Here is a 15,318-nt window from a genome sequence, read left to right on the forward strand (position 1 = left end):
GATAGTGTTTTTTTTTTTTGGTTTACTGAATAAGACATTCCTATCTAACTGAGCTATTTATTGATATTATAAAATATTATAATTTAAAAGAAAAAAAAAGTTTTAGCTTTTTTAACAAAACTATAGATAAAAATTAAAAGTTATTAATTAATAATAGTATACATTTAGTTTACAATAAATGATGATATATGTTATTGATGCAGGTATGTAGGTTTAGATTGTAGATTAATTTAGGAGGTTCTCAGAAAAGTTCTCTTTTATTAGCATTGTGATGATCGTGAGTGTAAATTATAGTGAAGTGAGCCTGTTGAGTTGATGGGTAAAGTATTTGTATTTATGACTAAAGTTTTTATACAGTCTTAAATATACATGGTAGTAATAAGTGTGTACTCATATAAATGAATAAGTATACTATTGTAAAGAAAAACTTTGTTTAGAAAGTATTTTGAGCAAGAGTTTTAACGTCGCATCGTGGAATTCGACAATCTTTTCTTGTATTTCCTTGTACTAAATAATAATAATTTAGTCTTAATGCGTTCATTATAAATTATTTAAATGTATATACATTTTTGTAATCATAATAAAATAAAAAATATTTGTATAACACACCTAATTTCGTATTTTCACAATTCAGTACATAACAAGCTATTCAGTGTTTCAATTCGTGTGAATATTTCGTTCATGCAGGGGTGCGTGAAAAAGGTGAGTCATTTTAATAAGTATAGTCAAGGCTAGACAAGATATCTCAAACAAAGTATTTAAGTCCAAATACAAGATACATTTATAATTTGTAGTGGTGGACAACGATATAATTTTGTGTTTCGATATCGTATCGCAATATTGTAAGTTGTATAACATCGATATCGTATCGAAAATATACATTTTAAATATTACCTATATAGTATTTATTTTATTACTAATTAATAACTATTGATTCAAATATTTGCTTTACCTATCTAATAGAAGATAAGAAAAAAAACTACAACTAGACAAATAAATATAATGATAATATAAATTGTACAAAAACTTAAAATTATTTTTATTAAATATAGATTTTAAAATAATGTGTTTAATTTTCGAGCCCGATAGTTGTTTTCTAGCAAATAAATGTATAACTTATTGGGCTATTGTTTTCAATAAAAAATTAAAATGTACGTAGATCTATTATCAATGTATGGCCAGGTATCGTAATGGATTTATAATACGAGCTTACGAGTTTAAGTAGAGAAAATTGTTAACCCGATCTGAAGTAATCTACTTCTTTTCTTTGAAGTTATATTGCCAGATTTATTAATCATTCGTTCAAATAGGACACTAGTAGCAACTACCGACAAGTATTTTTTTGCCAATACTGATAATTCTGGGTATAAGTTTAAATTATTTTTCCACCATTTAAGTGAATCCTTGTCACGATAACATTTTGTTCACAAAGTACAATATCATTTATCATATCTATTATCCATGACAGTGATTTCCAAACTTTTTCAGCAATAGAGCCTTTTTTTAAACAGTATTTTCTCGTGGAGTTCTAAGAAATATTTAGTATAAGTTTTATTTGCTTGTGTTCTACGAAGCATACTCGTATTAAACATGATATGTATTTATAGAGGCGAAAACTGAAATACAAGATACTAGATACAATTTTATCTCAGATGCGTATATCAAATATTTGTATTTAAGATACTGCCCAGTCCTGAGTATTATAGTAATTTTCCATCGCGGTGAATTAGACTATCGCAGGGTTGCACCACGTGCATGTTGTGAAGATTCGGTTAAGAGAAACGTGATTATTAAAAGTGTACATCGGTTTCTATAGCTCGACGATGGTACGACCTATAGTACGGGCATATATATGTTAATGTGTAACAAATGATCGTTATTATGTCCGTGTATCTATCAACAAAATAACAATTTATTCCTGATTTTCAGGTAGAAAAACTATGTTGCACGAGATAAAACTGTACAGTGTAAATTCATTGATAGGCCCGTTTATTAATTATTTTAAAGAAGAGAAAATTATTTATGTTTTTATTTTATTATAATTTCTTATTTCAATAATTTTTTTACAACTAAACAAAATACTTAAAATTTTTCAAATGTATACTTATAAATAACTTTGATTCCAATTTTGTTAGCGAAAATATAAAAACGGATAATGTTCTTATCTTTAAAATAAAACAAATAAAGGATATTTTTCTATGAATTTACACTGAATGATTTTTACGTAGAATGTATTTTCACCCTTTAATTACTGATGTATCATGTTCTCTAAACGAGTATTTTTATTGTGTATTTCTGTAGTACAAACTCGATTTAGATATCGGAAACTTTTCTCTAGATTCACGTTCTTCGCTTTATTTATTCGTTTGTTTTGTTGAATAATTAATAATTTAAAAATTTAACAACTGTACTTTTAAAACCTAAAAAAAACCAAATTACTTATAGTTTTCGAATATATAAAACACAAGTTTATGTCTTTTCTGGTTTTCGATACATCAAACGGTAGTTAATCCATCTTTTGTTAACACCCTCTTATTATCATTTTTTTAACACCAATAATTTTGAAAGTCCCTGAATCGTTTTTTTCTAACTTTTTCCAATTTATACATTTCTTTTTCTCTTTCTCGTTTTTCTAGCCTTTTCTCATATAATTCATCATACCTATTAAGCTTCGTTTTGCTTATCGCACTCTTTGCTATTTTACATACATTTTTATACCCTATCCAATCTTCTCTCTTCCTGCATTTCTGTCATAACTTAAATTGCTGTTTCTTATTTGCTACTACTCTCTGAATTTCTTCATACCACCATTACGTTTCTTTGTTTTCTGGAATACTATACTTGGTTATATCAACAACCTCTTTTGCTATATTCTTAACATAAGTTGTCATTCTATTCCAAACCTCATTTATATTTTCCTCAACATTCACACAGATTTTCTTTTATTTTCTTTATAATTTCCTTTTCTGTGCTTCCTATTAATTTTCCCCACCGATTAAAAAAATAAAAATTCAATATAGATCCATAATGGCCATTATTAAAAATTTTATACTGGAATGAAACATATATTTTACTATATAATGATGAATATTTAAATAGATTTATACGCAAAAGCATCTCCAAGTTACTAAATTCTATTTGAATTATATGAATTGGAATTATATTTATCGGTTATAATACTACCTTAATGGAAACAAAGAATTCGGTACTCTGAGAGAGTAGATTTTCATAAATGGAGTTAGTATTATTGATAATATTATATGATAAGTAAATTGAATGTACTCGGTTGAAACATAAAAACCCATGGTTGTATACATTTTCTATAATACGTTTTTGACGGAAAATGTTTTAGATAACGTGAACAAAAGCGGTGGTAATAAGATGTTTATAATAATAACAAGCTGCCCAGTTGCATAAGACGTTGAAATATTTTACGGTACGCCCCTCAGTCTACTTGTCTACCGTTTCCGTGAAGTTTCTATATAGACCGAGAACGCTGTGTATTTGGAAAACTCAACGGATCGGTCGTTTTGTCAAAAGTTACTATCGGATCTCTTCTCACTCCAATATTGCTGTTATTTTCGTTTAACATATTTAATTTTATAACATTTACATCATTGTGTAAAATATAAATAATTGTTTGTATCTCATTATGTTGTTTTGAACTTCATCACGTCTTATTGTATACTGTGTTTTGTTTAGACTGTACGCCCTCAACGTCTTCGAAATTATCACGTAATCATCACACCACGAGATAAAATTAATTTAAACTTTTCAAAATTTCTCTTAATTTGATGGATAATAATTTCGATATAAATTATATTATATTTACTACTCTGTGGTCGTTGATTTAGTAACATTATGAAATAAATTTGAATGACGAACATCGAGAGAATGTCTGGTTTTTCTGTTCGCATTGCAAATAAAAATAATTAAAAGCCGTATAAATAATGTTTCAAATGTGTCTGTCATTTAATTAGGAAAAAAAGCTTCGTATAAATAAATAAAATTTAAAATTGTTTTCACAAAATATCTAAATAAATAAAGTATTAAATAATACTCGTGCAGTAATCAATTATAATTATTGTAGGCTATTTTTTTTTAAAAAAAAGATATCCGTATCAAAAAATAAAAAATGACAAAATGACATTGGTAATTTCCTTACCATTTGTTGAATATTACATTTTTATAATTATTTTTTTTTAAATTAATATGGTTATATGATATTCATTAAATTAGTTTTAGTTTTTATTGGGAAGCTGATGAAATTATAAGAAAGTGAAATTCTTAAATACGAACAATATATTAATGTAATAGTTAAATGTGATATTTTGTTAACATTAATAATTGAATATTTAATATTCCTATATGGTTATATATTACAAAATCAAAGAAAAATTGTCATCATCAATATAACCAGTAATTTATTTAAATTAGTAAATCAAGTAATCTAGTAATATAAATTATTAGCTATCGAAAAATAAATTATCCAATCTAAGGATTTTTTTCAATTACGGAATTTTTTTTAAAATAAGCCTATCAAAATATACCAATAATCTTAAAATATAATATCAAATTATAGATACAAATAATGCCATTTTCAGTATTTAGGAGGAATAATTTAAAATTTACACTATTAAGAAGAAATAAAATAATAAACATTCTTGTTTAAAACGTCTTATTTTAATTAATGTCCTTCTTACTTTTTTCATTATATTCATATGTATAATACATAACACATTTTAGAACATTATTTTGTTAAATTTATTTCACTTTAATTTTTTTCATCATTAGATTTTATTTTTATTGCATTCATAAAAATTCTATTAAATTATTCTTGTCTTATGGCTTTAGGTGTGTCTTTGATGCAGCGTTCATTTTGATTTAACTATATCCGTATTATTGGGTTGAAGAGCAGTTATGTTAAAATGAAAATAATAATATTAATTTTTCGTTTCTACATGCAAACATTGATAATTTATTGATTTAAGAATATTTCTTTTACTTATTAATCGTTCAACGTCAGCGTTGTGAGGTTTCGCTGTGAAATAAAATAGTTATATTTTTAAAATCGTTGGTTTCAAATAAATAGTGCACTCATTTTGGTAATGTTATTTTTTTTTGCATCTCTTCTGTTATATTTTTTTTCATTAAATCTATGTATTCCATTTATAGAACTACTGAATCTAATTCTTTACCTAATTTATCTAAATCAAACATAAATTATTTTATTATAATAATATTGGTGTTAAATATTTTAATTAAATAATTTTTCATTTTTTGAAAACTGTAGACATGATATTTTGGGGTCGCAATTGCGACCCTCTGTTTACACCATTGCTGTATGATTATTACAAATATATAAGTATGTATATGTTACACGTAAAACTGTATCATTTTAGTTCGAACACCGAATACGTTCACACCATTTAGTTTCTCAATTCTTAAAATCGAACACGGAACAAAAATATAACTACTCCGTTTTTATTCCATTACCGTGTACGGTGTTTTCTATCAGTTATAAAGCTCACACACTACGGTTTTAAATATCAGTATACAGTATTCAGTGTAGTTTTGTAATACGAATACTGTACACTAATAATGTATGGTTACTTTATAAAACAATTTTCTTATTGTAAAAACACCTAACATATTAAAATCTATAGAAACAATTATTAATATTCGTCTTATTAATGTGGCAATAAATTATGAAAATCAATTACACAAAAACTGATTATGAATTGCACATATAGTTTATCCAAATACTCAAAATAAGTTCAACTGCGTTTTAAAATAAGCCCTGTTAAATAGGTTTCATTGTAGGTAGAAATTTTGTAGTAAGTTGTATTTATTTTCTATTAGTTCAATCGCTTTAACATAAGTTCCCTTAAATATACATAATTATATGTAATCTAGTATTATTTTATGGTTTGAAATTGAAAAAACATAAATAAGAGGCAATATTTACACTTATTAGATCATCAGATGTAAATAACGATTTTTTGAGCGTAACAATGAAACTATTTTTTTTCTTTTTAAGAATTCTATTGTACAATATATATATGTAAAAATTGGTCTGCTAAATATTATTTTGATTTACCTGATTGTTAGTATATCTTTAAAAATGTTGAAATTACGTCCCTGCCTTTTGGCCTACTACCTAACGAACTTATGTTAAAAGTCGTAATTCCTATCGTGTTGTTAAGAAACTTTAGCCCTACCAACATGTGTATTTGCAAAATATTACTGATAAAAGAAGTGTTTTTTTCATGGGCAATTATATGTTGGCTTTTTTCGATTTGGAACTATAGAAAACTGGTACATTTTGTGAATAGACAATGACAAGAAATAAAGTAAACATAAATCCTAACTAAAATTAGTACTAAAAATCACATAAAATGTTTGATGCTCAGCGAAGTGGGCATGACATAACTAGTTTATTATAAAAAATAAATGGATTTCACGTATTCAAGATATTATCTTTAGCATTTTATTCTAGTAAAATACATCCATATTTTGAGATTCAAAAAAATTGAAAATATTCGATGGTATACTTATTTACACATTTTTTTTCAGACCTAGTCCGCGGTGAAATGGACAAGTGTCGGTGGAGGACAAGTGCTACGATAATATTTCTTCTGGCCATGCTGTCTTTTTCGGCAACGGGTTCAGACACTTGGCGTAAGCCCGGTTGCCACAAAGTAGGTGAGTACATGTACCACATAATTAAGATTTTGAGCGTGATAGAATTTCTTTAATAAGTGAAATCTTATTTCTCAAATTTTTGTTTCCCGTAACCACCAAAGCTAGTCTCGCTTCATATTATGGGGATATCAATTTATTTTAAAGGGATTGGAATAGTGGTTTTTTTTCATTCTGAAAAAAAAAAATTAGAAAAAAAAATGAGTAAAAATCGAGAGATTGATTGTATTTTTCTTATTATAGTATCGTTTATAGCATACATAATTGCTCTGTATATATATATTATACATTTATAAATTGAAAAATCACGAATTGGGTAAGTCTATGTATAGATAGTATGTTAATATATTATAAACAACTATGGTTTAGGAATACCGGGGCTTAGCAAATAATACTAAACACTTATAGTTTTTAATATGTATGCGATTTTGTTTTCATATGGAAATTCTTTCCTTTTTTCAATAAATGACAACTATTCTAATAAATAGGTGATATCTTTAACAATACTGTGGTAACGTAAACAACGCATCGCGAATCGTCCAAGTTGTTTACAATATTGTCAGTGGATAAGGAGAAATCCCATGTTCTAGAATATGCGATGATTATCTCGTTAAGGTAATTTCGAGAATGTACTAGACAATCGACGCCGATATATATATACCGGCTGGTTAGACGCTCATTCAATCAGTCCGTGAGTACAATCCGCGACACACCGTGAATTACACTCCGCGATATATTCGGTAATACCTCCGCAATGGTAACGCGTATCGATATTTGTACATACATATTTATATAATATAATGTCTATTTTAATTAAATTTTGAGTGATTTTTATTACTTAAATCCCACAATACTAATACATAAATAGGCAAACATATAGTTTAGTGTTTACCATAATATAATTGATAATCAGTGCTTATTCTAATGTCATCGCTTATCCAATAATAAATTTAGATGTAATTCAATATTGAGTCTGAAATCGTATTGAGGTAACTCTAATTCCTGGATGGATGGCAATCGGAGACTTAAAATCAATTTTGTTCTTACAAATGCTAATAAATTTAATGATTGTACCAAATAAAAGTTTATAGGAAAATGATTCCGTATCCAGTAATTATAATTCTATCAATATATCACAGTGAGCCCTCTTGTATAATATATACGATTCTCGAGAAATCATGTGGGTGGACTTAAGCGTTTGCCTGATAAAAGATTCCGTTTGTTTCGCATAGTATTTCAATTTAGTCTTATAAATCGTGTTTTATTATTTTGTGTTTAGATCTCACCAATGCACTGTGTTAAAGCTCTAACCGGGCACCTCGCTGGCCGGTATTCACGGACAAATCCGTATACTGTTTGAACCGTCTGCAGGAGCCACTTGGTGTTCCACCATTATCACCGTTGTATTTTAAATACATTCAACTGAATACGGTGCACATAATTTAGTTGATATAAATTTCAGTGGTGTTAAAATTATTAAACACTCTAGGATTCTAAAACCTCATCCGAAATGTCTTTCGCTCCAAAAATGTTTTAGTTTTGATGATTTTTTTGGTTGATTTTAGTGTTAATCCATATTATAATACAAATCCTTAACTGAATTAAAGTTCTTCGTTCACTACCTATAAATTGCATCAACTATCGGCCTGACGTATGTGATATTTGTGTTCAGGTCACACGAGAAAGATCAGCATACCCAACTGCGTGGAATTCCGTATCACGACCAACGCATGCAGAGGGTACTGCGAGTCTTGGGCGGTGCCGTCACCCGCGGACACTGTAATGATCAATCCTCACCAGCGCATCACGTCCGTGGGTCAATGTTGCAACATCATGGACACCGAAGACGTATGTATATTATAATTATCATAATTAGCCGTACGTGTACATCGATTAGAGGTTATAGGAGTAATGTTATGGGCATGGAGGCATGGTTTGACGTGGTTGAGTGAATATTTTTTTACTGGACACCTGTTGAGTTAAAAGGAATACTATTTTGAGTCCTGTGTGAAGTCGATTTGATTTGTTGGATGTTTTACAAATATGTAATGATAAAAATTGGTAAAAGTTAAATACGTTGAATGTATAACACTTTTATCACTTGTACAGTTCACGATCAACGTGTATTTTTGCAAATTTACTAGTTTACATTTATGCTTGTATTATGCTATTTTATTTTTTCACAATAATTCACATAACATTGTGTGTATATAGTTACAATTAAATTTAATGTTCATGATTGTGCATCAAAACGAAAAATATAACAATTTTTTATATCATTGTTTTTGAAATGCATTTCATTTCGGTGGAAATCAGGTTAAATGTTTCATGAATGCAAACTGTAGACATATTTTCCATTAAGTCATTCATTATAATACACATCTACGGTAAAAGGGAATTAAGTTGATTACATTTTTTACGATATTAATATGGACATCGAATTAAATCAAAGAACATATATTTTTAATCCAGGAAGCGATATTAATGTATTTCACATGCTCGATCGTGGACGTTTGACTTTAATCCTATAAGACGGTATGAAAGTACACAAGTACACGTGATGATATCTTCAACTTCCACTAATGTATTAACGTATAGTGTTTACATTTGTTAGTGTACTGCATGGCGTGGTATAATATTCATGTAACAAATACATATTATAGTCCTGTTAAAAAATGTAATCAACAATAAACTTAATAGTTTTCGTTCAAGGAACGTTATTTACAATTTTATTTTCATTTATCTTAACAGCTTACGTTTAAGCATTTGAAAATAGTCTATTAAAATTAATATATTATAATAAAAATGCTGTAAAGTGTATGTAGACTGTTTGAAAGAATTTTGTAATTTAGATTTGATCCAAGACTGTCATATAATATAAACGTATTATTGTTATACGTAAACGTTGTTAAAAAATAAAATAATAAAACTATATCTTTCATAAAACGTACCTATATATTTCCATAAGATATAAAAATGTTTATAAAGGAAGGTTATTGTTTTGTATAGGCTCAAGGAATTAAAATATTTAATATATACAACATGTGTCGTTTGGGATAAAAGCAAAATAAATAAAATCATACATAACATGCATCGAAACTTATAATTTCAAACAGTAAGCGGATATAATATAATATAATATAATTATAAAGAGGCATACATGAAACTTAATATGGCATCGTGTTGTATAGGATTAATGGTAGCGGTAAATGATCAATCATGTGTAACACATATCATCACCATCATGTGTTTTATAAGTTATATTCTTAATAAATGTATAGTTTAATTACTATTAATCATTAAACGTTTATTACGTGGATTTTTTTTAGTGGTAGTGGTTAGTTGATATGAATAAAGAATTTTGTTTTTATGAGTACGCAATTGTTTGGTTTCGTATAATTAGTGTGAAGTAAGATATTTTCTTGGTATAGGTAATTTCGTAACATTATTTGTTGAACGTATAATGTAATTCCCAGTCTTGTAAAGTATTCGAATACAAGTATTTGAATACATTTATTAAAATAATTTTTGAAATATTTTTTGGTATTCTAAATACAATTTTTTTAAAGTATTTTTTAAGTATTTTGAATACTTTTCAAAAGTATTTTTAACAATTTGTAAATACTTGTATTTAAATACCACAAAGTTCGTTTTAATAATTGTATAATCATAATAATTCTCTATCCTAATAATTGTTCCTACTTCTAAGAATAATATTCGGTTATTATTGATGAATCTAATAAGTAATAAAATAATAAGTTATTACTATAATATTACTAATTTTAAAACTGTTAAATTTCAAACCGTTTTAACGTTATCATAGATTTTTTTTTAAATATTATTTTGCTTAATTTTATATTAATAAGTATTAATTGTTATAGGTTGTGACAAATATCAATAAATAATAATGTAAATCATTTATTAAAATATGCAATGGTTATTATTTATATTGTAATTACAATTGGTAATATTTATTTTCTAAAAAGTAATTTATTTTTAACCATACCTGTATAAATTTAAAATAATATTATCACCTTAATCTTTAAGTTTTAACTCTAAAAATGTAATTTCATGAATTTCATACATTTTTATCTCATTATCAAGGTTATATTATAATATAATTATATAAAAAGAAAGCATTATATTAATGAGATTTAATTTATAAACACAAAAAAATTGTATAATAGAAAAAGTAGTATAAAACAATGTTAAAAATTTAAAAAATGCTACATCCAATTTTATATGGGTTTATTATTGTAATTTTTTAAATTTTTTCAAATAGTTCTATATTAATAGTTAATACCATTTTTTATTTATTTTTTTTGTCATTTAATTGTATTAATACTAGTAGATATATATAATATGTGAATGAAATATGTGAACATGACCTCTAAATAGTCAGACATGTTTTGTATTTTTCAAATTGTTAAATCTATAGTAATTAGTATCATAATATAGGTACCTAAACTGATATATAATCAGTGGCATAGACACAATTTTTTTCTATTGGGGGGGGGGGGGGTTAACTATAATATTTTATAATATAAAATTAAAAAAAATACTTGTATTTGTACTCAAATACTTAGTGAGTATTCGTGAAATACATTTTTATAATAGTATTTTATAAGTATTTTTAATACTATTTTATTCGAATACTAGTATTAGTATTTTAATACTTTTTCAAAAGTATTTTTTACAAGACTGGTAATTCCCTATTACACAATTGACTTGAAAATTACGTTTTACGTTCAACATATAATATCACGAAATTGCTTATGCCACAAAAATACCTTATTTCACCATATACTCATAAATACAATAGTGATACCAATGTATTTCAATGGAGTTGTAAAGATGTAATTTTAGTATCATTGCATCTTGTTAATAGACAATATTTATATTACATTTTAGTATGATACAAAATTTAATTATAGATGATACACTTAAAAAAAATACACTATCACAACCATTTGATGGATGTAATGAAATGCAATACACATGCAACATCCTACCCGGTTTTAACTATGATGCTAATAAGATGACCGTATTTCAATATGAAAAACGAATTATTTTCGTAGCTATAATGAATATACATACTCATGCATTCGTAATAGTATAAAACGTGAGTGAACACGAAATAGAGAAAAGCAATAAAAAAGAAAATTCATTAATATTCTAGAAAAATATAAACCAGAAAATGAGTAAAAATAAATTTTTATTTTAATCATAACTAAACAAAATTAACTTTGTTTTAATAATTAAAAAAAAAAAAATCTATGAAACAATTAGTTATAATAATTTTAATGAAAATCAATATTATAAAAAAGAAAAATAGTTTTCTCATAATTTATTTAATCGAATTCTCATTTCTTTTAACATATTGACCGAGTCTATGAATGTTGTAAATCATAATTTTTACAATGTTAAGTAAGTAGATAATCAAGAAATATTATTAAGATACTGATTTATAAAAATTATTTAACTTTTCTTGATATTTAAACTTTATATTATAATGAAGTTATTGTATTTATATACAAAATACGCTATACAATATTCATCAGTATCTGTTTATTAAAGATAAATCATTAAATATTGTATAATATTATATTGTGTAATGAAATAGTATTTATAGCTGTAATCGTAGATTTATTAAGTCCAATAGTTAAACGTACTGTATTTAGTACAACTTTTTAAACAGGCTTACCCATTTACTCAAAATATGATTTAATTTTTTTACATCTTATAGTATCCTGTGACAATATCAACTTTTTTTTTTTTAATGCGAAAACCATTTTTTTACGCAAGTAATTATCTAGTTAAATTTTTTTGGAATTTTTGATGTAACTTTGGATCAGTAATTTCGAAATTATTCAAATTTAAAAATTTGTATGTAAATTGTGAAGTAAACAAATTATGATTCCGTTTAAAAAACAAAATTTGATATATCTACATAATATTCCTTAAGAGTTAAGAGAATCTATGTATTAGAAAATATTGTAGTATACATACGTTTTTCCTAAATTATAATCCAAACAAGGGTTTTCGTAAATTATAAGCCAAATAAGGTGAGCATGCTAAAAATCACAATGTATATAGTAATTTTATTCAGACCATCGACGCGAAAGATAATAAGAAAAATCGCGCTCCCACACACCGACTGCACCCGTGGCGTCATCGTGTCGACGTATAAAACTCTTCGAACGTTTGAAAATACGTGAATGGCTTGCAAATGGTCCAGTTGAGAGATTTTTTCAGACGGTGATGTAGAACTAAAAGCATGTCATTCAAAAAATGTTTATGGATAGGTACTTTTCCAAAGGGTGGAAAAAATATTGAAATCGTTAAGACGAAACTTGTTCCCCCTCCACACGACGGCACCAACTTATTAGAAATCGGCTGTGAAAACGATGACAATCATGTGATAAATGATAATATAGAACCGATTGAAAGATTATTAAACGTTTCGAAAAGGAATGATGAATTTGGCACGAACGACGTAGTAACTCGTCGCAGTGTCCCTGACAGTGATATGACATACAGCAAACCGCTGTCCGAGAACAACGTAAGTGAAATTAATCCCTTCCCTAAACTCTTCAAGATTTCACGGACGATAAGCTTCCATTTTGAAAATATAACAGTATATATTTATTAAGTGTTCATACGCATTATATAACTACAGCTTCGCTTTGTAATTTGTTCATATCTTGTATAGTTATTTCATGACAAACAATTTTAAGGTTATTTTAAAAATATTTACATTTATGAGAAATTAAATTCGTGCCCACTGCATATTATTTTATTACATTTTCAACTATTTATTTATATAGAAGTCCGAAAGGTCTTAATCATTAATATCAAATAGTTTATTATAAAATGTCATGTTGGACAAAAATAGAATTTGTGTAAAAACCATTACACAGTATTAATAAAAATAAGCGATGATGGTTTTAATTTTTCATACCACATTACATTATCGAAATATACAAATGACTGTAATGTATTTGCAACACGAAGCTTAAGAGTCTTCTCTCTCAATAAAAAAATTAGTACTATTCTGTATCATATTATAAAAAATATAATACTAAACAGTTGATACATCGACATTCATATGAAGTGTACAGTAATATTTTCAATGGAGCATTATTATAAATATTATAATATTACTATGAAAAATTGAAAGCTTAGACAATGTTCTCCGAGAAACTTAAACATAGATATTGTACGTAAGACTAGGAGGAACTTTAAGCAAAATGGATTCTTAAATTTCAGTTACAAGATGGTATAGGTGCTTAATCATAATCTAATAAAAATTAAACCATGAATCATAGTAGTATGTTCTTAACAGTGTAAGTGAATCAACACAGATCGCATTTCATCGTGATTCCCATAATACGAAGTGAATATGGCTGCGACGGTTACGGAAAACAAACAAAACACTTGGGAAGTAATCTTTCACGTATTGACGAAATTCGAACGCACTCGAAATGTTAATGTGGTACATGTACTCACCTACATTATGGCAAGTGGACATACGCCAATTGTTTGAACCTGTTGCCGACGAAGACAGCATGGCCAGAAGGAATATTAACGTAGCACTTGTTCATCACCAACACTTGTCCATTTCGTCGCGGACTAGATCTGAAAAAAATGTTTAAATAAATATACCATCGAATACTTTCAATTTTTTTGAGCGTCAAAATATGTTTGATATTTTACTAGAAAAAATGCTAAAGATAAGCTCTTGAATATGTTAAAATTATTTGTTTTTTATAATTAACTAGTTGACCCGTGCCCATTTCGTTGAGTACCAAATATTTTAACTTGTAATAAAATCATATTGTTTGATTTTTAGTACTAAGTATTAGGATTTATTTTATGTTTATTTTATTTCTTGTTGGCTCCTGGTATGTATTTGGCAATTATGTTTATTTTTCATGATTTCTCTGTACACTATGTTTAATGTTGTGATATTGTCTGGTCGAAAAATTTATCAGTTTTCTAGTTCCAACTCGAGAGAAGCCAACATATAATTGTCCATGGAAAAAACATTCCTTTTCAAGTCAATGTTATCACAAAGAATGTTTGGATTTGGAATTAATTTATTGTGAGAACAAATGGAACTTTGACTGGAAACGACAGCCTTTTGAACGATATTGGCAAATAAGTCGGAATCATGAGTATCCGTAGAATATAAGCTATTTGTTCCACTGCTGGATTCCACATCCCCGTAAGGATGGTCGCCACAATTATATTGTTCCATAACTTACGAGTATTAACAGTTTTCATTCTAATAAAATTTTTAATTTTCCTGAATTATTTTTTCGATGTTGGATTTTCTTTGATACGCTTCTATGAAAGCTTCAAGTTGTTGTTTGTTTTTTTTTAAATAATTTATCTCATCATTGTGTATTTTTTGTACAGCTATTCGTTGTTCAATTTCTTTTCTTTGAATCATTTCATACGTTGCAATTACTGTCGCTAAATCGTCTTCAATTTTTTTTTTTTTAGTATTTTTTTTCAGTGAGGTTAATTGGTTTTGCGCGTATGATCTTTGCTCTACTGGTAATAGTTTCCTTATACCGAAAGTTATACTACATTCATATAATGTTCGATATG

At 26.9% G+C, this 15,318-nt stretch overlaps 1 protein-coding gene across 1 annotated transcript in view; it reads left to right on the plus strand.

Annotated features, from left to right (window-relative positions):
* The window catches only part of LOC112685091 (thyrostimulin alpha-2 subunit), a 63,328-nt gene that overhangs the window by 35,446 nt on the left and 12,564 nt on the right, over positions 1-15,318 (plus strand). The window contains exons 2-3 of the mRNA XM_025556863.1: positions 6,577-6,705; positions 8,375-8,550. Of these exons, the coding sequence (XP_025412648.1) occupies positions 6,594-6,705; positions 8,375-8,550 (288 nt within the window). The 5' untranslated portion in view covers positions 6,577-6,593. The remainder of the gene's footprint in view (positions 1-6,576; positions 6,706-8,374; positions 8,551-15,318) is intronic.

Source organism: Sipha flava, unplaced genomic scaffold (assembly GCF_003268045.1).
Source record: "Sipha flava isolate LNK unplaced genomic scaffold, YSA_version1 265_pilon_pilon, whole genome shotgun sequence".
Taxonomy (NCBI): domain Eukaryota; kingdom Metazoa; phylum Arthropoda; class Insecta; order Hemiptera; family Aphididae; genus Sipha; species Sipha flava.